The sequence below is a fragment of the Epinephelus lanceolatus genome, chromosome 16 (genome assembly GCF_041903045.1).
Source record: "Epinephelus lanceolatus isolate andai-2023 chromosome 16, ASM4190304v1, whole genome shotgun sequence".
NCBI classification, from domain to species: Eukaryota; Metazoa; Chordata; class Actinopteri; order Perciformes; family Serranidae; genus Epinephelus; species Epinephelus lanceolatus.
Window position 1 is genome coordinate 7,417,093 of NC_135749.1, and position 26,501 is coordinate 7,443,593.

The following is a 26,501-nucleotide window of genomic DNA, read 5'->3' on the forward strand; positions in this document are numbered from 1 at the left end:
TTTTTTTCTTCAAAACTTTATTGAAAGGTATAGAGATTCACAAAACAGCAGACATGTACTCCTTGCGTTTAGACAAATATAAGTACATATTCAAATAAATAAGCAGGCCTAATAAAAGGTATTGCAGACATCATGAAAACATGATAACTTTGTTACGTGCAAAATAAAAATGAAAAAACAAACAAACAAGCAGACAGAAAGAAAAACAAACAGAAACATACATATTATTCCTCCTTAAAGAAATTATTATATAATTCTAGAGGTTTTTTTTGTATTAATAAGTTTGAGGGTTCAGATATTCCTCACATTCATGCGTAAAAGCAGTAAAGTTTGGGGTGATTTTTACTATTCTACATTTGTGTAAGTTCACAACAAAGTCAAAATATCTTTTAGCCCAATCAAAATATGAAATTACATTTTTGCAGCTGATTTCAGTATGCTATTATTATTAGTTTTACACAATATATAGTTTTTTAGATGAGACCAAAGGAATTTGAATATCTGCAATAATTTAATAAATGTATAAGAGATTCTGGGTCTGTGTTACAAAAATTACAGCTGTTCTCTCTGTCTAAGAATTTAGAAAAGTATAAATTAAAGTTTTATTGTTCTCAGCAAACGGGCTTTTATTTTGAAACGCGTCACCGGAAGTCGCCTCAGCCTGGCCGCCGCTGCGCAGCACCGCACAGCAGCTGCACGCGCTCACGTCCAGTGTTTGACAAAACCTCCTTGGTGTGACTATGCGAGCAGAACGTGTGCGGCGGTAATGGCTGCCAGGGAGAGTGAGGAAGACAACAAATGAACCCCAGAGAGACGACTCACAGGTGAGAGCGCAGACATGACAACTCTGCACCCTCCTCTACATCTACACTATTGTCTCGCGCGCTGTGGCGACTTGTCCACTCGGCTCGCAGGTGTGTTTTGAGGAATCTGGTTGGATTCTTGATGGCACACACACGCACACATACACGCGCGCACACACATACACACGCTGGACAATAAACTGTCAATACCCAGTGCTTATCATGCGTGCCTCCTCCGTGCCCTCGCGCTAGCAGCGCTCAGGAGCAGCGGACTTGTGTGAGGTTTGAATCTGAGGTGAACAGTTAGCTTGTATGTGTCGGCTGTGCTGGCGCGAGCTGGACTCTTTGTTAGCTGCTGTTAACGTGATTAGCTAACGTTAGCTAACCAACAACATCGTTAGCTGACGGTGGCCAGGCCACATAGCTGTTAGCCTGTTAGCCAATCAGCCCAGTGGATGTCTAATTAGCCCGTTAGCATGCTGGGCTATCACTCTCTCTGTCACAGGGGCAGCGTTTCGCTTCGGACTTTTTTTGGGGATGTTTCTCATCACTAAATCTGCTAGTGTCAAGTGTATATATATATATTAAAATGAAGTTTTGTGATTTGTCCAGTGGGTAGCCACGTACAGGCAGGTGCTGGGGTGAGTTTGAACTGTCAGTGAATAGTTGTCCACTGTGAGTTTGGTTAAAGTGTCTTTATATTCTGCTCATGCTTATTGTTTATTATTGAAAACAACAGTTATGTAGTTTTAATAATTCAACTTAAAAAGACTGTCTGAATAAAATGAGCTCCCACTCCTCATAGCCAGCAGATGTAATGTTATGTAACATGTGCCACATATATATGACATGTGTTATTGAATTGGCCAAACCAACACTCAGTGTAGTTTTTTGTGAGGCTGTTGTTTACCACAGTTTATTGAAATTATTAATGAATAATGATAACTACTATTAATGCTGTGTTTGTGTAGAAGTCAAAGTAATGCTGGAACAATTATTCTCAATCAATTATTCAAAAAAATGAAGGGTTTATCAATCACAAGGGAAACACTCAGTTTCCTGCTTGTTATATATGAAATTTTTTATGTGATACTCTGCTATTATCTACATTATGTGATTGCACATTGGATATCTTTGGGTTTTGGACTGTTGTTTGGACGAGACAAGCAGTTTAAACTTGTCACCTTGCACTTAATAATGAATTTACAATATAATCAGGTTAATGGGCGATGGAAATAATCAGCTCTTTCTGTCATTCATTCATTCAACCTTTATTTTAACTCTGAAATACACTGAGACCTCGTTTATAGTGTAGTTGAGTAAAACAATAGCACTTAGACATAGGAAAAAACAAACAAAGAGAAACTTATTTGAAAGTGGCAACATGAAGTAAAATGCAATAAAACCATAGTTAAAAATGTAAAATAAATAAAAGCATCAATGATGAATAAAAACTGTAGACTGTAGTTCCACAAATTTATAGACATCTGTTTTCCTTCACATTTAGTCTTAACAGAATGCTTAAGTATCTTAATCAGTTGTTGGAAAACTTAAAGGGGAACACCACCTAAATTAAGAATTCCAGTATCTTATTTCCATGACCTAGGAAAGTTTGATCAATATTTGTGAGTCTCAAACTTGTGATGTCACACAGTATAAAGTCTGGAGCTGCTCCATAGACAATGAATGGGATGTTTGTTTTCTACTTTATACCCAAATGAGCTTTACTCTATCGTAGTGTCTCAATACTGAAACAGAAAATGTTCCCATATACTCAGAACATTCACCTGGATGCTCTCACTGTCATCTTTAACATCTTTACCAATTCATTGTCTATGGAGCAGCTCCAGACTTAACACACTGTGACATCACAAATTTGAGTTTTAGCACACTGGTTTTTAGATTTAGGAGGGAGTTGTCCAATATTTACTCATATTTTAAACTGTCTTAAGCCTCGTTTCCACTTATGTATGTGACTAGTGTCTGTAGATGCGTAAATAAACAGATGATGCATCAAGTGTCCTGTGCAAGGAAGTGCATTTCTTTCTTTACGGATGGGTAGATACCTAGAAACTACCTGTAGTCATGGTCGGAGAGGCTAATTTTGTCTGTTTTTCCCCATCCAGTATTTCGTGAAATATTTAATTAAAAAGACATATGAACGGCTGAACAAGTCGTAATGACAATCTGACTGTATATAATGTTTAACTATATTTTAGCAGAATAACACTACTCAGATTTACAGTGTGTTCAAAGTAGATAAATATTTTTAATCATACAGACTCACTTGACAATCACCAGGCAACTGAAATGAAGGTCACAGCCTGTTAGCTAGTTAGCAGCCTGTTAGCTAAGCTAGCACACTGTCATGTTTCTCCGAAATCCACCACAAGAGTTAAATCTTTTTGACATACCCAAAGCAAATTTGTGACCGAAATATTGTGGAGGGGTGGGATTTTGCAGGCACATTACGAGGCGTTCAACCATATGAATAACACATATGAATCTTGAAAATGGACGTAGTTCTCTTTTAATAGAATACCTGGTTATGAAAGTGATCATTAGTTGCAGCCCTGGAGCTATTTTCTGCTCTGGCAGGTGGATGTGGATTATGTAACTACATAATAAGGAGGAGTGAAACTGTTGGCATGTCTTGACCTCGTCTTGTAAGATGTGCCCTTTCCACACTTTCCAATTTCAATGTAAACTGCTTGTCGTACATCAGCATATAAGCCTCAGTGGCACAGCGATGTGTGGGATGCTTTACATGTTGGTGTGAAGTGCAGGTGCAGGGACATGCAGTCATAAACACCTCTACATGGTAACATAATAACCCTGTAACTGACACCAATTTGTGAAACGTGGTGTCAGTTTCACTGTAGTGTGGTGGACGTGTGTGAGGTTTGTGCGGTGGTCATCTTGGACACGCTGCTCTGTAAAGGTGCTAAAAGTCTGCAGGAGGTGTGTGTAGGTTTCCTCATTGTGTTCTTTCAGTGGGTGAGTTTCCTGCTCTTTTATGATGTGCTCTGCCATCACGCTGAACGATAATAAGAGATGCTGTTGTGTTTATTTGTTAAAAAAAAAGATGTGTTTTTGCTCCAGGGACCCAGAACACATGTCAATGATCTATTAAAATACCACCCACCTTCTTCCCCCAGGATGCCAGTCAAGTGTGCAGTGTTGGGGAGCAGCTTGGTCTGTTTGTTTTAATATTCAGATGTACTGAGGAGCTTGATTACAGGCCAGGAAAGTTATTAGGATTTGAAGAGAGAGTGTGTGGCTCAGGAAAAAGGGAAATTTATTTTGTGGCTGAGGGAAGATGTCAGGTTTACTAGTCCACAAGAGGGAGCAAAAGGAAAATAATGTTGGCTTTCAGGGGTGATTTCCAGTATATCATTGCTGGGGACTGTAGAGCCTGGTGAAATGCCAAATACACTGAATGACACATTCCCTTAGAAAAGATGTGAGGCTGCCTGCTAACAAGTGATGTCCAGACAGCAGACGTGACTCCTATGCTGTATCAACAGACACTGGTGTTAACAACAGTTAAATTTGGGGTCGTAAAGTAGTTGAAATTCAGCCAACTTTATTTTATGAGGTTAAACTGCATATAGCAGAAGATCATTCTCAGTAACTAAATCTTATTTTAAATTTACACATCCTTTAAAACAGAACAGCTCACTTGATAAAAACGAACCAGTGACATTCATTCATTCATTATCCTTATCTGCGTATCCTAGCACTGGGTCGTGGGGAGACCTGGAGCCTTTCCCAGCTGACATTGTGTGAGAGGCAGAGTACACCCTGGACAGGTCAGCAGACTATCACAGGGCTGACACATAGAGACAGACAACCATTGACACTCACATTCACACCTAGGGACAATTTAGAGTCACCAGTTAACCTAACCTCATCTCCATTCTGAAACACACACATGCACCTCTCTCGTTCAGCCTAGTGAGAACACATCCAGCCAGTGCAAATGTGTTTGAAGCTCGTACATACTGTCTGTGCTAGTGTGTATGTGTGTGCTTGATCAGGACTGCTGGTTAGTCTTGCATGCCAGTCCAAACTCCTCCCATTTTCCTCTGAGTATCTTCATCATAACTTTAACCCACTGGTGTTTCTCACGCTGACGTCTGAGTGTAGCAGCACTTAATCGACTAGTTGGGTCTAGCACCAGACTGACACCTATCCCTAATGATCACTGTGCTAAGATATAGGCTACCTGACAAAAGTCTGAATCGGTCTGTACATGTATTAGGACTGAAAATATGTCAAACACTGTGTCCACTGTTGGCAGCGTCATCAAAGAGGCTGCGGCAAACGGTAATTACAGCTAAGCTCGACAAAGTTCAAACAGCTGAGTCTAATGAGGTGCAGCAGTAACTGATGGATGATGATCTCAGGCTGCTGGAGTGGAACTTATACTGATGAAACACAAAGCTGAGCCTCAGATGTCCCAAAGTGGCCGCTGAAGCCAGGGTAAAAAATTTGTGTAGGTAACACCATAAGCTTTCCTCTGGTGCTGACTGAACTTAACATAATTTAGCCCACTAATGGTTTTAAGGATAATAAAAGATGTACGTTCTTTATTCATCCATCCTAAAATTGTTTGTTTAGTGTCTAACAAGTGTTATAGCCACAGAGAAAGTTAACAGCTTCTTTAAAAAGCTAAGCCCGTGTTTTCTACCCACAGTGAGGACTAGGATGGTAAGCAGCCAGCCGAAGTACGAGCTGATCCAGGAGGTGGGGCGTGGCAGTTACGGTGTGGTCTATGAGGCAGTGGTGAAGCGCACAGGCGCCCGGGTGGCGGTGAAGAAGATCCGCTGCCATTCTCCGGAGAATGTGGAGCTCGCCCTGCGGGAGTTCTGGGCCCTCAGCAGCATCCAAAGCCAGCACCCAAACGTCATCCACCTGGAGGAGTGCATCCTGCAGCGGGACCAGCTGGCTCAGAGGATGAACCACGGCTCCAGCTCCCCGCTCTACCTGGAGGTGAGGACACATCACTTGGTTGGGGGCAGTGTGCTGTAGTTTAACAGTAAACCTGAGGTGATGTTGAAGAGTGAAGATGATACGTACAAGCTTTAAAACAATGTTGATGGTGCCAGCTATCGATTACTTCATTTATTAGAGTGGTGAATTGGTTTACTTCACTTTGAGTGGTATTACTGTGCTGGTGAAGAACACACTCAACACCTCCTGCAGCTACGTCACAGTAAAAGCCTTCCAGGAAAGAGAACTGATTGACTTTAAATTGTATGCAGGAAATGTCACAGGATGTAGCTTACAGCTTTGTAGGCAGATCAGCGTCACGCAAGTGGACATGTTAGTTCTAGATTAGTAATATCCTCTATCCCCTGCTGATGGTTAACACTGTCTATGAATGGATAATAATAATATGACTAATGTTGAGATTAGGACCTGTGGCTTTGCACACTGGACAGATCTTTTTCTGTACGTTTTGTTTAAGCACAGGACTTTTCTTTCAGTTTAAATCCACAGAAGTAAAACTTGAATAATCCACTTGAAGCTCCTGCATGCATGTGATTATACCCATATATCACAGCAGGAGATTTCAAAGTCTGTCAGTGTCTTTGTTTGCATTTTGGCAAGTTGTCAACATTAAAGTACGCTGCATTAGCTATAACCAGTTCCTGTTGTCATTACACCCATGGATGCACAGACAACAATCACCGGGTCATTTTGACGCTGAAGAAAACGAAAGAGAAACCTGATTATTCTCAGTGAAGCTTTGGAGTGATAAGATCCAGTTAGCAGTGAAACCTCTGGACCAGAGCAGCCAGACACAATACAGACTGAAGATAATTTAGCTCTAGTTGAGTTTTCTGTTGCCTGTTTTCACTCCATCAAAACTGTCTCCATAAGAATGGCGTCCATCATGATGATCTGATCAGTGCCCTACATACAGTATTGATTTATTACCTAGTCCTAATGAGGCATGGAGAGTACTGTCTGACAGGGATGCACATATTGCAGTGCTGTTTTGTGTTGTGTCGCTGTTCGATTTTTTATTTGTATTTACAAATGAAAATCTAAGTTATATTTGATTTTGATATTTAAATTGATAAGTCTACTGTCTTCTAATTAGGTAAGCCAATAGTGCTAACAAGCCACTGCAACATTGACTGGCTACTCATCTTTTGTAAAGGAATTACTCACAAAATCATCATTTGCCTTGAATTTGTGAAGCCAGTACATGTACAAAAACGGTTGCCATTGAATTAAATGTCTGGTTAAAATAAACATATAAACACACAGAAACACATCCTCATGCATTTGTTATATCCTCCTGCTACACCAAATTTGTACAGAATTTCTAAACCGGGGTCGTGAACCGAACCGTGACGTCTGTGTACTGCAACATTAAGACCGTTGTTTGCTTAGACCCCTGTGAAAAGCAGATCTTGTTAAAGGGGAACACCATCTATAATGATAATTACAGTATGTTATTTCCATGGCTTCCTAAAGTTCAATCAATCAGAGAGTAAGTCTCAAACTTGTGATGTCATAGAGTGTAAAGTCTGGAGCTGCTCCATAGACAATGATGTAGCATCTTTTGCTCACAAACCCATTCCTTTCAGTGTAGATCGCATCATGCGCGCTCACAACCCAAAGCAACGTCGTAGTGGCGCGCTTTTGGTGTGACACACTTGTTTTTTCGTCCGGCGCACAGCTCCACGGACCTGCTTCTCCCTCCGGTGTTGTGTCAGATCCCAGTTCCCCCTCAGGCTGTGTCTCTCCTACAGTTTCCCACAGAGCTCTGCCCCATTTGAAAGGCAAAGGAAGCCCATATGTGGAAAGACGTCGCCTCCGAGATGTAGAATGTGTATTATAGCAGGGTATCCGCGGATCCTTGAAAAGTCTTAAGAAGTCTTAAATTCATGTATCTAAAAGTAAGGCCTAAAAATGTCTTAAATTCATTAGAAATGTCTTAAATTGGTCTTAAATTCATTACTCAAAGGTCATAAAATTGTTGCGGCAGGAATATTTAATCTGACTTTCTTTCTTTTCTTTTTTTTTTTTCTCGCGGCACTTTTCTGTGAGTGTCCATGCGCCGTCCAATAACGGCGCGCGCTGGCAGTAGCACATACACAATGAATGGGTTCGTCGGCTCTGTGTGAAAAGGGCTTAACGGCCGTGCTGGCCACCTGGCACTCAATATGCTGCTGTAGTGGTTTGTTTTCCAGACATGTGAGTATCTTTGAGCAGTGAAAGTTATTATTTATTTCTTTTTACTTGCTGGCAGTGATTTGCTTTCCACAGAGCTCTACGTGCAAGCATTTTACTCGCATTTGCGACTAAAAATAGTTTTGTGCCAGCAAAATAAATCATTCAGCACGCTGTGCGAGTCCAGATTTCAACCAGCAGCAGAAACGAAAGGCAAATCCTGCCGGTTGTGGGTTGAACGGGGGTCACAGACAGGAATATGGTGGTCAAATAGCCTACGGCGGCTCCGTGGCACAAAATAACGGCTTACCGGCGACAGAGAAGTCCGACTCCAGGTCCGGTAGCCTAATTTCCTCTTTCGTTGGCGTCATGACTGCCCAGTAGTACCTGGACAGCCGAGCCGTGGCGGCACTCAGGTATGTGATGTGTCAGAGGAGAAACGAGCCATTCACATTTCTCTCTGTGGCAGGTAACGGTCCACAAACCTCACCGCACTTTAGGGACTGTTCTTTACTTATGAAAGGACTGTTAGGGGAGGAGGGTGGCTGGTTGATTTTTATTTCATTTATTTATTTTATTTTATTTTGATCCCCCCTATGTTAATCACTGATTGATGCTGTTTTTGAAGTATGAATAAGTCAATAAGTAATTTATTCCATTGAAATATCATTGATGTATTATAGAAAAGTGATTTATCTTTTTATAAATGACAAAAGGCATATCTGCCTCATTTTTGCTGTGGTATCGTGATACTACTCAGAACCATGATACTTTCACTGGTATCCCACTTTTGGGAGTGGGGGAACACTGCTTTCTCAGAGGCCCAAAGTGTTCCCCCACTTTTAATTTTACAAATTAAGCACTGGTTATAGTACAGCGGGATCCCCCAACCATCACTTATATTTATAGTTTTTTCGGTCTTAAATTCCATTCAAGGTGGCATTAAAAAGTCTTAAATTTAACTTAGTGAAACCTGCAGATACCTAGAAGAGAAACACACATTTCAGGACCGCTGACTTGTATCATCAGAACAGACATGTCCTGTGATTTTCAGCCTCCTTTCATATTTAATAGAATCGAAAAGTACAGCTGTCAAGATGCCCCCCGCCACAGGGAAAACCCTGCTTTATACCCTATGACATCACAAATTTAAGTTTTAGCTCTCTAGTTTTTGGATTTGGGAGAGTTGTTCATGTTTATTAATATTTTTTGATTGTCTTAGACCACAGGAATAACATGTTTGGATTTTAAAATGGGCCTTGTTCACCTTTAACATCTTTACACTCAGTCTTTGTTGGCAAGACATCAGGCCAAACATTCCTGTCCACACATCACAGAGACAATGGCAGCTCCGTTTGAAAAGCACTTGTTGGCTGGCTACATGTTGCCGTGTCTTAAAATAGATGAACGCTTTAATTTGTTGTAATGAATTTGAAGCCTGTTTGATTTATCGTGATATCCTCTGACTTACGTTAGATTATAAGAGGGATGTTCATTGTTCCATTCACTGCTAACCACAGCTGACATGTTGCTGTTGGCAAAGATGTCTTGTCAAGATGTTTCTGTGACGATGTAGACCTGATGGTTTAAACGTGCCAGTGATTTTTCCAGTGACAGAAAGTTCGTCATCAGCAGCAAGCCAGCTGTTTGTTGTGTAAACACATATTATGGCTAATAGTGTTGGAGATTACAATGATGGAGACAGAAAATATAAGCATCAATATTGGCACTTGGAGTAAAAACAAAGCAGTTGGATCCTGGTTTATATTCGTGTGTGTGCTGCTGATGCACTGGAAGTTTCTAGTTGGATCTGTATTGTCCCTGGTCTCCATGCCCCCACAGTGGCATGAACGTGTTATCAGGTTGAAGGGGGGGGGCGACTCCCCTCCCCTGCCCTCCCCTCCCTACTCAACCTGTCTGCAGCCTGTCATGTCACAGTGCCTCCCTGCTGTCTGGTGGCGGGCACACAGGCACTCTGCTGGTGCCTGATTATAGTCTCTCAGCGGCACGCGGGGCTATTGTCAGACCGTTCATTCAGTTTTCTGCAGTGCTTGCATTGGACTCTTTCCCAGAATCCCTTTATTCCAGCTCTTTTTTATTTCTCTGTAATGTTCCAGTACGTGCTTACAGAAGAACAAACGATAATAGGGCAGAGTTATCTGACCGCACCAACTGTGGGATAATTTGAATCTATTCTTTCTGGGTAGTTCATTCTTTGGCGAGTGGCGTGTCAGACAATTTGCAGCCATTTGTTTACAGCAGGGTTTCCACTAGAAATTGTCCACTACACATATTCAGGGCACATTGTTGCCTGTAAAGCAGTTTACATCAAAAGCTTTAATGTGTGGATTAGCCGGCCTCAGCTGACACGTCACACTCTTCAGTTCATCAACTCATAGTTTAACTTGTGTCACTGTCACACACCAACTGAGAGTCCAACTATTTACAGCACACACACTTCAAGTTTCCCTCGCACTTCATCCTCAATTGACATTTCAAATGTGTCGATGTGTCACTCTGCCACCAACTATAGAGCTGCTCTCATTGGTTCTCATGACAACCCTACAGAGCACACACCACATCCACAGCAGTCATGGTCTTCCTTAGTGTTAGTTTTGGTGTCTGGTCTATTTTTTTTTTTGCCAGCCACAAGCAAATTTGGCAGGAAGGCACGCTGATAATGTTTGATGAACGATGTCTGAGCCTGTAAAAAACATTGAGTGAGGGGGAACCAGGCAGGCACTGCTTACCAAAATCACCACTGTTTGCTGTAGATGAGATTAGATTATTCTAAATTGATAGCCCGTGGTGTAAAGGCTGTTAAGATTGAAGGTACCTGTGAACAGCGGCGGTGGAGTAGCGCCCTACTGACGTCAATTCAAAACTCAGATGTTGCCAGGCAGCCGTCGCACTGGTGCTTGCAGTCTGAAAGCACATTTACTCTTCAGCTGATGTGCTTCTATTTTAATTGGAATTGGTATTTTAATTTATTTTTTAATTGTATTTTAAATTCCACTTCCACTTCTTGCATTATTTTAACTTTTCAAATTTTCCAAATGAACATATTCTGCTGCGAGCACACTAAAATTCTCCTCAGAAAACATATCTGTCAATAGTCTACGTTTTCATTTAACAAACCTGTAGCTTTTTCTGTGTTAAATACAAAACACCATCTATCATATTCCACGACGACATCCCATTTAATCTTAATTTGATGTAAGATGGATGAAACCTCACCGGTCTAGGGTCCGCTGTCAGAAAGGGAGACTAAATGAACTCACTTTCTGCAGCAGGCATAAAGGATGAGAGGCCTCTCGCGCAGCTTTGATTTAAAAAATGGCCCATAAAGGAAGGTGGGAGACAACACGTTATGAATACAAAGCCAGAGCAACCTTGCTTGTTTAGTTATGAGTGACATTTTCTCCTCCACACACTGCGGAGCTGTTTCCCGCTGTATCAATAATCATCTAAGCTACACCAGACCTAAGTGATATAATCATTTTTGTTCTGCTGGTCGCAGCTTTGTCTGTTGGGGTTTGAGGTAGTGCTTATCTTTGTTGTTATTTCCTGCAAGTACAGATGTCAGACATCTTACTTAGTGGCTTACTTTTATTTTATCTCACGTGTTCAGTGTTTACTGTGATTACAGCGCTGCTGTCTTCATTAGCAGCATGATTTTTTGCGCCTTTCTATATGTCAAATAGACGTACAGCAGACACAGAAGTGCAAATTTACTATATTTCAGCTCTAGCAGCAGCTCTAGTAGTAGGACACCAGGAAAGCTTGAAAATGTCCTGCTTACACTGTTAATCATAATGTTTTTGGCCTCAGTAATTGATGCAAAAATGTGATCTCTGCCTGTCTGTGGATGTGCAGCATGCAGAGGCTAACTGTCCCTCAGTCATCACCTGTGGTCTCTTGTTGACTCTCTTTTTCTGTCATTCTACTGCAGCTGGTGGAGACGTCTCTGAAAGGCGAGATCACATTCGACCCGTGCTGTGCCTATTACTTGTGGTTTGTTATGGACTTCTGTGACGGGGGCGACATGAACGCCTACCTGCTGTCCCGCAAACCGAGCCGCAAGACCAACACCAGCTTCATGCTGCAGCTGGGCAGCGCCCTGGCCTTCCTGCACCGAAACCAGATCATACACCGCGACCTCAAACCAGACAACATCCTCATCTCCCAGGCCTGCACGCCGGCCGGCTCGACCGAGCCCACCCTCAAAGTGGCCGACTTCGGCCTGAGCAAGGTCTGCTCCACCTCTGGGCTCAACCCCGAGGAGCCGGCCAGCGTCAACAAGTGCTTCCTGTCCACAGCGTGCGGAACAGACTTCTACATGGCCCCGGAGGTCTGGGAGGGTCACTACACGGCCAAAGCGGATATCTTCGCCCTGGGGGTGATTATCTGGGCCATGGTGGAGCGCATCACCTTTGTGGACGTGGAGACTCAGAAGGAGCTGCTGGGGAGCTACGTGCAGCAGGGCTCAGAGATTGTACCCTTAGGGGAGGCCCTGTTAGAGAACCCAAAGATGGAGCTGCTGATCCCTGCCAGGAAAAAGAGCATGAACAGCCACATGAAGCAGCTGATCAGGGAGATGCTGTCGGCCAACCCTCAGGAACGGCCCGACGCCTTTGAACTGGAGCTCAGACTGGTTCGTATCGCCTGCAGAGAGCTGGACTGGGACACGTGATGGACGAGCAAATGGCACCACAGACTCAGCCGGTCAAGCACATGTACACATCTCATCAGCTACTGTTCACTTAGATCACATAACAGGACTATTGTTTTTTAACGTGGGAACAATAATTAGAATAACCATTGTCTGTATCGTGGCTTAACTTTATCCACTGTCCAAGCACATGCAGTCCTCTGCGAGCTGTGTCTTTATATTGGAGGGGAGAGGTGTGACACCCACCGCTGCTGCTGCTGCTGCTCCAAATTGCAGCTTAGTCTCAGGCTAATCACATCACAGCTTCCACTTCCTCCTTACAGAATCACTCAAGTGTGCTGGAAGAGCAGAATGACCCCCAAAGTCCTGGATTCAATTAGAAGAGAAAGTCAAAGTGACGGTGAGACAGTTTGTCTACAAATACCATCTTGGACTCGGTGCTAATTGTTACTAAATGCAATATGAGACATTATCCTGTGATCATGACAGCGTACATTTATCCAAAGGGCCAAGATTAAAACACAGTCACCTCAGTGTTAAAAGGCTTCGACAGAACCTGACTTACAAACTGATTTCAGCCTGGTACGTGACCACCAGCATTAATCTTTTCAATATTTACATCAAGATTCGATTCTATTTTTGGCATCAATTGCAGGAATGCCCTTAACGCTCAGGTAATAAAGACATACAGCATGATGGTATTTGTAGACAAACATCTCGTGGTCAGTTTTGCTCAGTCGTCTCGGAGGAGAAAAATACCAGACTTTGGTGCTTAAAGATAACTTTTTTTCTGTGGGCTGCTTCGTTGGTTGTGTGGGTGGGGGACATTTTATCAGTTAGTGACCAACCAGCGGGTGCTTGTTGGCTTTTTTCCTCTTCTTGCCCATTACAGACTTAAAGATAAGTCGACTGATCCCAGACACACCCCTAACCAATATACCAGAATGTATAACAAGCAAGACCGGTCACCTTTGTTTGTATAGAGCCTTAAACGCAAACACTTCATTTTCATTGCAGAGTGCTTCACGCAGTTAATGAGGAGGAGAGCTTAAAGGATAATTCTGGTTTATTACAGCTTGGTACTGTTCCTGTTTGTAGTAATGACATCATACTGACAGAGTTAATCGACCCCTCACTGAGCCCTGCACCCCTGTCCCTGTTGCTGTGCCTGGTAAAATAATATTTTAGTAGTGGTGGCAGATTTACCAACAGAAAAAAATATTTTTTGCGGGCAGTGTTGGTCAAAATCAAAAGATTATTTCCTATGAACGAGTTAATAGCTAGATTATCTGTCTAGATAACCTTATAGGCTTAATCAGGCACTTTTTAAAGTGGGAACATTGTGCAAAGTGAAGCGCTTCATGCACCGCACAAAGGGCACCGAATGTTTAACTAACTACAAATGTCCACTGTAAAGCGTAATGGAACTGTGCGGTGGCGGCGGCACGATTGTATTTTGTACGCACTAGAACACTAGAACATCTAGGTCCCCATATGGGCATGTACTCCTCAGCGAATAAGTGAGCGTGAAAGAGAGGGAGAGATTAGGCTCGTTTGAGATGAACTGCGCCTCTCCTGGAAAGTAGACGAGAGCAGACAAAAAGCTGCGGTGAAGTCGGACGGTTTCCCGACAGTTTCCAGCAGCCTTCAGTCCCTACAGGAAGTCACAGAAACACTCACATCCTGTCAGATCTAATGCTGATTATCAAAAATGTTAAGTTATTAATGCTTTACAGGTGATCTGTAATTTATGTTCATGGTTCAACCTCCATTTGACACGAATTCCCATGTAAATCAGCATCATATCAGTTTGCTGCTGCAGAGCAGACCTGTCCCCTCAACTACAGGCTAAATTGTGTCTAATATTTTCAGAGGATAAAAATACAAGACAACAGCTTTCATTAAAGATCAGTCAGATACAATCAGGGCTGTACAGATGTTATTTTAAGAATCCTCACATCCCACTGACCACAAGTCTCTGTGATGTTAAATACTTCAGTAATTAAAACAGCCCAATGTTAATATACAGTAGACTTCAGTTTATGATGAATGACCACTAAATGTCACCATCAGTCACACAACATGTTTTCAGTTGTTACAGAATAAACCTTCAAATCAGACAAATCTAAATCCCTAAAATTCAACAAAGATTAAAAAAAAGTTTATCTACCACATCATCTTATTGAGTCAACATCTAAACCAATCAGCTGTTAGATCAAGTTAGAGTCAGGCTTTTTCCATCATGCCTTGGGTCTCGCAGTTGGTGGAGAGCAACTGCAGCGCCTGGCTCTAAAAACAGAGGCCGCCTCACTCCCACAAGATTATCACTGTCCAGTTTTGTAAGATGTCAGAGGAAGTCGGGATGAAGTCGGACACAAAACTAATCAGCATGCATTGTGCGGCGATTGCCGGTGATCGAACAGGCCTATTGATTCATGTTTTTTTGCACTAACATTACCAATAGAACGCCATCGTAACACTCTGATGAGCAAACTCTGAAGAGTTCAAATACTAGCAAACAGGCCAAGTTCACACAATCACTATTAGCTCTTATACTGTAGCAACAACGTCCTGATTAATGGTGGATCGCTGAAATAATACATCCTTTATGAGGAAAATATTAAAAGTCCTTGGTATCATCATTTTGTATGCTCACTCTGAAAACAGTCTGATTACTAGAAGTTTATCTCTCAGGTAGGAGTTAACATCCTGTACGTAGGAGATAATTTGTCCTTTTATTGGAGATAACATCTGGTATGTAGGAGATCATATCTCCCATGAAGGAGATCAACATTGGCCTTTAAATCATTGGTAATTTTTGAAACATTTGATCCTTAATTTCAGACAGAACCAAAACCACAGTGTCACTTTTGGGGAGTTGACTGTCTTGAGCTGGCTTACAACCTGTCTGATAGCGTCACTCGGCCCATTGGACTTCATTTTGTAGCAGTGTTGCTCCCAGATCTTAGCACTTATTTTTGGTGAGTACAATGTAAGAATGTCTCAAAGTATGAACATAAAACCTAAGTTGAAATAAACCAGAATCATCCTTGAACAAGCAAACTACAATGAAGCCTACATTTAAAAGACTTTGTGGAGTGACTCCCCCACACGTGGCGAACAAATCTTCTCTTGAGAGCAATCCTTACGTTGCCTAAACATAGATTTAATTATCTGAACGATGAGCTGCTTGTATTACAACAGTGACATGAATATTCACGTCAGAGTCCATTCAGACCTGAATGAGGGGAAAGGGAGAGGGATTCAGTGACTCTCACTGAAAGCACTTTTATTTTGTTGTTTATATTTATTCCTCATAACTACCTACTGCATTATATGGAGGAGCTCTGTGAGGCTGGATTCAGTGTGATAACTGCGTTGGTATTTGTTTACCAGGTGAACACAATGTCAGCCAACAGTCTACTTATGCATGCAGTGCCTCTCACCTTCAGGGAAGAAGTGAGAGAAGACACCAGCACACACAATCCTCCATGAGCCAGAGGATCTCTGCTTTTTTGTTTTTTTGATACATAATACTGTTGTGTTTAACTTGATCTCCTCTCACTGTGTCACTGCTCCTCGTTTCCTTTGGCTCTGGATCTTACAGTAATCCCTTTCTTCATGCTTCCGACAGGCTAATTCTAAGCCTATTAAGTTGTTGCAGCACTTGGCAGAGGATCATACTCGGGACCCCTTTTCGCCTTTCAGGTCATACATAATTTGTGCACTTTTACAAATTTTACAGGAACCTGTAAAACCAAACAATCCTGGCTCCTTCGTTGCTCTCAAACTCTGGCGGAAAATCAAATTTTCTTTGACCTGCTGCCAACATTTATCCACTAGATGGCCTTCAAATCTCCCCTTAGCTGTAATAGATTTTCCTGTCATGATTAAGATTTGCCTTATTTCTGCAATTCACCATTTTCTCTTTGACACTAGAGTGGCCTCATTGACACTGCACTCAAACACAGAATTGGCAGAAGTTGTGCTTGAGGTGCACCGCGTTTCACTGACTCTATGCGTGGTGCTTTGGTATGAACAGAAATACCACAAATCAGTATTAAAATTCCTGTCTTTGTTGCAGGACATCTATGCTGCTTTGGACAATGTTGCTGTGCTTCAAGAATGTGGTATTTGTGGCTTTCTGTTCACAAGCAGCAAAGTTTGGACTCAAAGTAGGTCAGCCATATCCTCGGAGCTCTAAGCAGAGCAGAGGATGATGGGTAGAGTCATTTCCGGCCACATTTCTTCCCTCAACCTTTCTAGACAAAAGGACGGGGTGGGGGACAGTTGGCTTCCTGTGAGGTTTGAGACATTTGCCAAACAGATACAAGGTCTGGGGTATTTAGAGATTTCACTCTTTGATTTGTTGTATTCCTTTGCACATGTGTAAATACTGTATAGGATCAACAGGGGACGAACAAGTTTGATGTACATTTGATGGATGTGCTCTGTTTTCAAGAGCCCGACTTGTTTGACATGTAAATTGCTGTGATGGATTCAATTTTACTTCAGCTCTTAATTCAGCTTCTGTTTACTTCAGTCATGAACAAGATGTGATATATTTACAGGTTAATACTGTTGGTGTGCTAGTGATAACTGTATGTTTTTCATTTGCCTATTGTTTGTGATTTTGTGTAAGCAAAGCTGGGTCAACTCCAATCGTCTCTTCTGTCTGGTACCAGGTTATTTGGAAATGGAACGGTCGTCTTGTTTGGAATTCTGGGATATCAATCAAACCTCCCCACCGTACAATGTACCACCACATTGCTTCGCTGTCTCCCTGAATTCGGACATTTTAGTCACCGAGTGGCTCGTTAAATTTGTCACGAAAAGAATGTTAAGAATGAGAACTCATGGATGGTTGGAAATCTTTTTCGGCGTCTGGTTGGAGAGAAATCAACATTTGGCAGGTTCAGATTCACAAAGAACATGACAGATGCTCACCCAAGGGACTATACTATACTAGGGACATTTCTAGGGCCTCCCTAGTGTAGTGGTTAGAGCACTCATCTTCATGCAGAAGGTCCCGGGCTCGAATCCTGCTGGGGTTGACCTCAGCAAAGGCATGCTGCCCCACCACCGAATCAGATGGGATCAGATTAATCTGAGCCAAGTCCTCAACGAGGGCGCAGACGTAGCGGTAAAAGCAGATTCATACTAGGGATGTTCCTGGCGACTCAAGTCCCTGTCAACTGAACAAAAATTTTAATTACGACGAGTCGACTAGTCTGAAAAAAAGAAAACACTCAGAAAACTTTAGCATACAACATATTCCATTAACTTCCCGAAGCCTTTACCTTCAACAGTGTTCAGTGGAAACATATCTTGCGAGGTCATTGTTGTGATGAGCTGCATTACCGTCTCAGACTGGGCGGGATCACAGCGTCTCTGGGTATAAGATGTCAAATTGGTCTGAGTCTGCATCGTCTGTTTGTATTGACTGTTATGGAAGAACCCTTTTTAGTTACCTGATTTTCTTCACCTAATAGGCCATTAAGAAGATCGTCTACCAATCAGTGAGTTCGGATTGTCAGCATTCTTGCTGTAGTTATTTTCATTAGCCACTCAGCGACCGAAATATTTAAGTTCCAGGATATACCGATGCAGGACTGTGATACCCAATATGAGTCCTGGATCAGGGCTTCACTGTGTTAGATAAAGACCACACCTGGATTTATTTCAGATAATTAGGGTTGGGTTCAGACAGAGACGGAAGATAAGCTGTATGTGTGAGAGTGAGACTACTACTGCAGCTTGTTAAAAAATCACATTTTAGTTATTACAGAAAGTACCCAAAAAGGTACCAGTATTAAATTCCAGGTACCTGTATTGGTTCCAATGTGAGTGGCACCCAACCCTACAGACGATGGATCCGAACACACAGCCAAGCAAACTTCTCCTCTCAAACTTTTGTATGAACAATTTTTGGTCTTATGTCATTGTAACATATTTTGAAGAGATTAAATGAAGTTTATCAAAAGTTGCAAAACACCTGTCAATCACTGTTGAATTGATTTTTAATAAAATGAATTCAAATAACTGAATTGCTGAAGGAATGCAGCATGCAAATGGCTTTACAACTGACCATTTCCTCCACAGCTCATTTTTTCCAGTCCTGTGCTGCAGCGCAGGTAATTGCTGTAATTCATTTCACCTGATGGCCTCTGCATTAAGAAGCTGCCAGCTCAGTTGGCTGTGTTCTCCGGGTGCTTCCAGCCTGATTGTTGTTTATGTGCTGGCTCCTGAAGCTCCTCAAGTCTCATGTTTGTGCTCTAACATCACTAAGGGATCCTAGTTGCCCATGTGGCAGTTAAATTTGAAGATATTTCGTCATGTGGAATCAAGGTAAGTTAATAAATATCAAAGTCACACCTACAAAAAAAAGCTTTTCTCCTTTTTATCTGAATGTGGTTTACATCTTTTGCTTCTGCACAGCTTGCAGTCAGTCCCCTAATGAGATGTCCAGCCACAAAGTCCAGGTGTGTCAATCTTCTGTCGATACCTGAATTACCATGCACAGATATGAAGAAAGTTAGCTCATGCAGACTGTGATACATCATTTCACCTTGATCTCGTCACAGAGGATGTCTCTTCAGATTTTGCCCTGCACAGTGTCTCAGCTGCTGTCTGCTTCCCAAGTCAGCAGAGGTGGCTTTGCAATCGGTGACTGGGAACTCCACCAGGTATGAGTGGCAATACAAAAACTTATAATATAACAAAGGTTGTCGTTCTACATGAGTGTATGCTCACTGTGACAGCACTAATGGTCATCTTTGTACGTCTGCGGGCTCTTGCATTGGTTGGTTTTTATACGTAAGTCTATTCTTGGCCTTGTTCCCTCTTATCTGTCTACACAAATATGTAGAAACCAAAATCAATATGGCCTTCGGTCTCAAAATATTCTACAAATGCTGGTTCCATGGGTGAGAACAGAACTCGGTAAAAAAGGTTTTAGATTCGCTGCCCCTTTGTCCTGGAATGATTTACAGAAAGGTCTGAATCTGCCAGAGCTGATCACTGTACTTGGTCTGTAGCAGTGTTTGAGTGGGTGGAACATGTCAGGTGGTATCCACATGGATGCCAGAACCAAAGGTTTCCCAGCAGAACAATGCATTGGAACAAAATAATCAAAGATATTCACTTCACCTGACGGTGGTTTTAATGTTTTGGCTGATCGGTGTATATATTTATGGCGTTTGGTCATTAATTAAGCAAGGTATGGGACAGGTTGAAATGCTGGCTCAGTGATGGCGCCAGATGAAAAGTCGAGTGGATTATTCAAATGTATCAGATCATCAAATATCATGGCAGTCCATGAAATAATTGTGAAAATATTTCACTAAACCAAAAATGTCAACCTCATTCATGGTTTCATTTTATGAAAAGTCATTAAAGTCATTTTGATGCAGTACATCCTCATGTTTGCAGAAAATGTTGCTAATCCATTAAGTAAATATCAATCTTTTGCTGAATAAAAACTCAGGATCTGATGGTGATGGTAAAGGAAAGTCATAATTTATCTCAGAGTATCTGTAGTGAGTTAGATGGCAATCCATCCAGTAGTGGCTGGGATATTTTAGTCTGGACCAAAGTGGTGGACTGACCCACTGTACCGTAAGATTGTACTTGAAAATGTTTGCGGTGTGTTTAGCAACTCCTAATCTCATTTCACACCAATATGACCACAGACAATTGTTGTGAAACGAGGAAGGAAATGTGCATGTGGCAGTGCACGCCAGCAGGCAAATGACTTTGAAACCTAACAAGAATGGACTCAAACAATTGTATACTCTAAACACGGAGTTGAGGATTTGGATGTGACTTGGGACTTGTTGGTCTTGACTCAGGTAGTGACTTGTGACTTCATTGCCAAGACTTGAGATGGCTTGTGACTTTGTCCCACCTGTGGCATAGGGTTGCTATTACACTGACCGTGTTAACATGAATGTTGAAATAAATTCCAATTTCAAAGACCTACAGGAATTAATATTTTGGGAAAAATCTTCAACTATGCTTTTTTTTTTTTTTGGGTATCATTCGAAACTCCAATTTTCCACCAGCTCTGTGTCATTGCAGTGGGGCCTCCCTAGTGTAGTGGTTAGAGCACTCGTCTTCCATGTGGAAGACAAGGTCTGAAATATTCTGGGGTCGACGTCAGCAAAGGCATGCGGTCGCAAGAGGTTCCCACCGTCGAATCAAACGATCAGGAGTAACTCCAGAATCTGAGCCAAGCACTCAAATGAGGGCGCATTTCAAGCCCGTTGTAGACGAGAGGGTCCAGATGTGAAAACAGATTCATTCTGTGTCATTGCAGTGTGTGCAGATGTACAGCGTTTGGCTTCCTCCTGTGCTGTGAGTGCCTGGAGCTCTTTGTCCAGGAAAAGTCCACCAGGTGACATGAAATGCGTCATCAAAGACAAAGCAGCTCTATCACGACACAGAGCTGGTTAAAAATTGGCAAAGTTTCCCTAAAGTTGCCAAATTTGGTCCAAGAATAATCTACTGTGCTGAGTTTTGTTTGTGCTCTTTGCAGGTGTCTGTTGTGGGCGTCATCAGAGGAATGGCTCCCTTTGTGACATACATCCAGTACTCTGTGGATGACATGACTGGTCCACCATTAAGTGTGCGGCAGTGGGTGAACACAGAGGCCAGTAGCATCAAAAGGCTGTGTTCAGAACCACAGCTGAAAACTACACTGTTTTTCATATAAGTTTTAAATTCTGTCTCTCACAGGACTGTGCACCGATGACATCTGCTTCTCCTGGAACGTATGTGAAGGTCACTGGAAGTCTCCACAGTTTCAATGTAAGTAATACAAACAAAGGATTTAGAGATGATGAGCTTTAAAGGAAAGTTAGCATTGATTTTGTGACAATGTCTGTGTTTCCTTCTTTTTTATGTTGCGTTAGGGTCAAAGGTCATTGCTGGCAATGAAAATCCGTTGTATCAAGGACCTGAATGAGATCACATCCCACATGTTGGAGGTGGTACAAGCCCATATGCAGTTTTTTGGAAAGGTACAAGAATTTTTTGTTAATTTTTATACCACAAAGCTGACAAATATTCAGTCTTTAACAACAGACTTATTTATTTAGCAGAATGTGAGATCCACTGAAACCTAATACTTGACATATCATGTAGTACATTCTTAAAAGGTTGAATCACTTCAGCTACTTATTAAATGATGTATTTTGGTGGTTTGAATTGAAGGTGTGAGAAAGAATAGTATCAGTAACATTGTTAACACTGTGCTACATTACAGAGAAATACAAAACCGTACTAATGAACCTTCATTAATATAGGCCTATATTTTATCTCCAAGTGCACGTCACACACTGAGCGAGCCGCCTGTTAATGACGCTGTGGGCTAATGGGCATGTAGCTACTTCCATGTTTCAGATGATACGTCATGTTTGTAGTCGACCAATGAAGATGAGTTTACATATCACCTTGGGTTCGTCCTTCACCTTCTCAAAATGATCCCACACTTTGGATTTCCTGCCCGACATGTTATTAACTAGCCTGTGGAATAACCGCAGGTACCAGCCGTGGAAATTAGGGGACATAGACATGCTGCGTCTGTAACCGCCTGGAAAATGCGAGGTCAGGCACTGGGCACTACTCTTGAGCCTTTTTTGTGCCAGCTTTCAAGAGCATGATGGCAGGTTGCATCTCCTAACAAGCATCAACCTTTCTGGTTGACTAACATTTGGTTGACCACTAGGGGGCAGCCCTTGTGCAAACATCACAAAGAATCAGTATAAAGCTACTATCGTTTACCCTCCAGAGTGCTTTCTCCTGGTTGTCGTCACTACAAACGCTTTGTGTTCTCCGTAGCTGATGCTATGGCTACCTGATTGATTATTTGTGGAATTACCTGTGTATTAAAGTGCCTCTACGGGTACACGTATTTTGTGAATCGCCTCTACTTGCCTGATCTACTCTAACTACAATCAGAGCATGTGAGCGGAGTGGAGCAGGTGAAAATTTCCGCTCCTCGCTGGCAGACCTGTCACTTTGTGCCGCTCGTCCGCTCCGCTTGGTTCTGCGCATTCTTCGCTCCACTCCACTCCATCATAAATTTTATCCCGCTCCACTCGCTCACCACTCCGCTCAAAAAAACTGCATCATACTACCCTAACCTGTAATCTTCTATTCACAAATAAAACATGAGCTTGGTAGATTCTCCGGGGAAGCACTCTCCCCTCTCCCCGCAGTTAGGGACCGTTCTCCACGGTACCGCTGTCGGCAGGGTGGAAATAAGTCCAAGTGTGGAGGAGACGGACCGGGTTAAGCGGCTGACCTCCGGGGAAGCCCTCTCGTCTCTCCCCGCAGTTAGGGACCGTTCTCCAAGGTACCGCTGCTTCTTTTCTCAGTTTCTTCTCTGAAGTAGCTACACAGTAAACTCCGTAGTTTTGAAAGAAAATAGTGTGGGTGTGCGCAGGTGCAAAGATGCATTCTGGATGGGGCATGAGCGACTGGAGCGAAATTGGAGCGAGAGGTAAGGCTCCACTCCACCTTCTAAAAAAAAAAAAAAAAAAAAATAGCCGCTCCTCGCTCAACACAAAATCCTTCCGCTCCCCGCTCCACTCACATGTTTTGACTACAATACTGCAAAAAGACATATCTGTGTTCGTCTGTTTGTGTTGATTATCCAGGCATTTGACGTGAACATGAACACCACGGCTGCCTTGCTGCCTGGACAACCAGAAAGCATCTTGCCAAAGAGTTTGTCCACCATCCAGGGTCAGGTGAGTACGTTTTAGAGGGTCAGTTCACCCAAATTTCAGATGTAATTTTTCCCACTTACCAGTAGCAGTATTTAGTTAAACAGTGTACTGTTTTATATGTCAAGATTTTGAGCTCTTCACTGTCGCCTCATCTTAGGTAGGTGTGATTCTCACCTGATCACCATAGCGATGCAGCATGAAACTGCTGTGACATTAGCTTCAACGCGACACTCGCTGAATCCTTTGAACCTTGTGCATGTCGTGAAATGCATAATGACAGCACCACAGGGTTGAAAAGTAATGTCATGCTTCCTGTGTCAGGTGTTGCATGTAATCAGAAGTTTCTCCATGCGTGATATTGACATTAGTTTCAACGACCTGAAGAAACAGCTGGACTTCCTCAGTATCAGAGACATCAGGTACCTCTTGGCCTCACTCATCTTTAAAGTAGGCACATTAAGCACATGTTGGGTGATGATGGTCAGCTAGCAGAATCCATCACTTGACATTCTGCACTCTATTGAAACAAGAATGAAATGCTTAATCTACAACCTGTTTCTCTTTCCAAACAGAACTTCCTTGACACATCTGATAAATGAAGGCCATGTGTTTTGCACCTCTGATGAGCATCATTTCAAGTCGACGGAACATTAGCGGGCAACCTGGAGGCTCATGAAACATCAAGACATCACAGTCCTGGGTTGCAGCTGATCAGGATGTACATGATGTACCCACATTTTTAGGGCGACATAACTCTTAATTGTTTTTGTTTAATTAAGTTACTTATGACGTGCTGTAGCTGATTACTTTGTCTGTGTAGGTCAAGATTATGATGTGTCGAACAGGCTTCTTTATGTTTGACCATATATTCTTTTGTTTCTGATTTATTTGTGGGTACCCTACAAATCATGTCATGATTGCTGTATATAAAAAATGAAATTTAAGATGTTCTTGTGCTCCTTTTGTTGAAGATGCCTCTCTTAAGAACTACAGTCCCCATTTGTCTCCGTGTAGTCCCGTTTCCCAGAATTCAAGGTAGAGAACAAGTGGGCAAAGACAAACTGCAACATGCCTACTTTTGACTGTCTGACATGGTAAATGCTGCATGAAGTTTGCATCTTAGACGGGTGCAGCTCTTGCATTTCAACAGTTATGACTGTCAAAATGTTCACAAGTTTATCGACACAAGAGCTTGTCTAGTGTAAACTGCGTTAGCTCCTGCAAATTCAATGTGTCTGCATGTGCCAAATCTGCCACAGGAATCTGATAATTTAATGTTTGTTAATAAACTAGCAAAATTCTCTAACATATGATGTATGCTGCAATCCATTGCAAATGAAGGGGGGTCATTCTGCTCTGTTCACTGTGAGTGCTGCCATGTTGCTGTGGCGTCGAGTTTATGTCAGTGCACTTGGGCGAGATAGACTTTGTTAGGGTAATCCTGACATCATTTCACATCATTTTCACTCTTGGATATTTTCTGTTCAAACTGTTGCAGTTTATCAAAAATTCTCAGCTCCTAACCAAATTCAGCATGTGTGGTGGACCATTTAGCAACTCATTTACGCCAATTTGAAGTTTGAATTCTATAATTTGCATCAGTTATGTATAGTTGTGTCATACTGTCCTTTAATACAGTAACACCAAATTATTAATTCCATGTTTTATGTGAGTAGCATGTGGTTGAAAAGTAGTACAAACACAAGTACTGCGACATTTAAACACTGGAAATGGGACATTTTTCGAACGGCAAATGAAATCCACAGAGAAACCATCTTATTATAATTTTTGGGTGGTCTCCTTCACGTCATAACTTGCTGTCTCTTGTCATGGGTGACAATGCAACAGGATGACCAGTCACATTTTTGCTGAGTCACCGTTGAAGTGTTGCTCAAGCACTTGTAAATGTAGTTACGGCGTCACAGACTTGTTTGTCTCCTCTTTGCCACAAAGCACCTCGACTTAACATCATCTAAAGTTTGTATTTGGTTGAAAATGTGTCTCTGCATTTCATTAATTTCTGAGCCCCATTTTACTGTCACATTACGCCACCCATTGCGTTGCCATTTGCACGGCAACACAAGGAAAGCATAGCATCAGCCAACTTAGCTACAACAACAACCCATATGATTGGCGGCTACACTGCGTCACTGGAGTGCTGAAAAAGGTTTAGGCTAGCTCAAGTTTTATCCACAGCGACATGTTTTGGGCGTCAGTTTGTAGCATCATGTCACCAGCTTCCACTGAAAATTACTTGTAGCCTGTTGCTCATAATGTGAACACAGCATTACAGCTGACAAGATGCACACACTGTCAGTGGGTTTAGGAGTCTGAAACTGAGTGTGTCTGTGTACTTTTCCTAACAGTGGGTCATTGGACGAGCTGTTTGTGCAGCTCACACGAGTGTCCCTGGAGACGTGGATTGAAAAAACTGAGCTAATATAGGTCATGAAATGAGCTGTAAACAGAATTAGGCACATACACTCTCAGAATCCCAACAGTAACCCATTATGTCTGTTACGGCAGTCAGGAGGATGATTTATATGAAGACTAGCGTTACTCTTGGTGTCTATAAATGTCTCAGCTGTCACTGTCGACATGCTAAGACTTCCTTAATGATGAACCCAGTGAACAGTCAGCAGCTATTATCACACATGAGCAACAATCACAGCTGAAAACATTATGAAACATGTAATTGACTGATCAGACAGGTTCTGCAGCATTGTCTGGGAGTGCTATCTCAGAATCTGGGCCGCACCCAGTTTGAAAGATTTATGAGGTTTATGACATCTTTATCTTCTGTATTAATGTAAACCTGGGAAGCTGCTTCATGGCCCGAGGACACCTTACCTCTCCATACTAAGCACTCCCTCGGTGTGTTCGTTGGTGCGGCTCATTATGTATGTGTGAATTGATATTATCAAAGTGTGAACTATTGCATGTCATTGCAGTAAGGCCTTACTGGCTGCTGAACAAGTCCAGGCAGCAGCAGGCAGCCTTGTGTAAGAGGCTGCTGCTCAGTGAGACAGTCACGATACTGCAGCTGACACTGACCTCTGACCTCCCTGTGTAGGTATGCCCCCTCAGGAACAGTGTGATCGT

General features: G+C 42.3%; 2 protein-coding genes across 2 annotated transcripts; both read left to right on the forward strand.

The window, feature by feature from the left end:
• Window positions 1-679: 679 nt before the first annotated feature.
• On the forward strand, window positions 680-18,713 carry pdik1l (PDLIM1 interacting kinase 1 like). Its single transcript, XM_033636451.2, has 3 exons — window positions 680-824; window positions 5,503-5,798; window positions 11,947-18,713. Exons 2-3 carry the CDS (start codon window positions 5,514-5,516, stop codon window positions 12,685-12,687), a joined length of 1,026 nt encoding a protein of 341 aa, XP_033492342.1. The 5' UTR covers window positions 680-824; window positions 5,503-5,513; the 3' UTR covers window positions 12,688-18,713.
• A 130-nt stretch (window positions 18,714-18,843) lies between these two features.
• On the forward strand, window positions 18,844-24,343 carry LOC117264034 (replication protein A 32 kDa subunit-like). Its single transcript, XM_033637829.2, has 9 exons — window positions 18,844-19,014; window positions 19,105-19,148; window positions 19,251-19,352; window positions 21,203-21,316; window positions 21,403-21,474; window positions 21,579-21,686; window positions 23,328-23,420; window positions 23,721-23,818; window positions 23,972-24,343. The coding sequence occupies exons 1-9, from the start codon at window positions 19,002-19,004 to the stop codon at window positions 24,051-24,053; spliced, it is 726 nt and encodes a 241-aa protein (XP_033493720.1). The 5' UTR covers window positions 18,844-19,001; the 3' UTR covers window positions 24,054-24,343.
• Window positions 24,344-26,501: the final 2,158 nt, after the last annotated feature.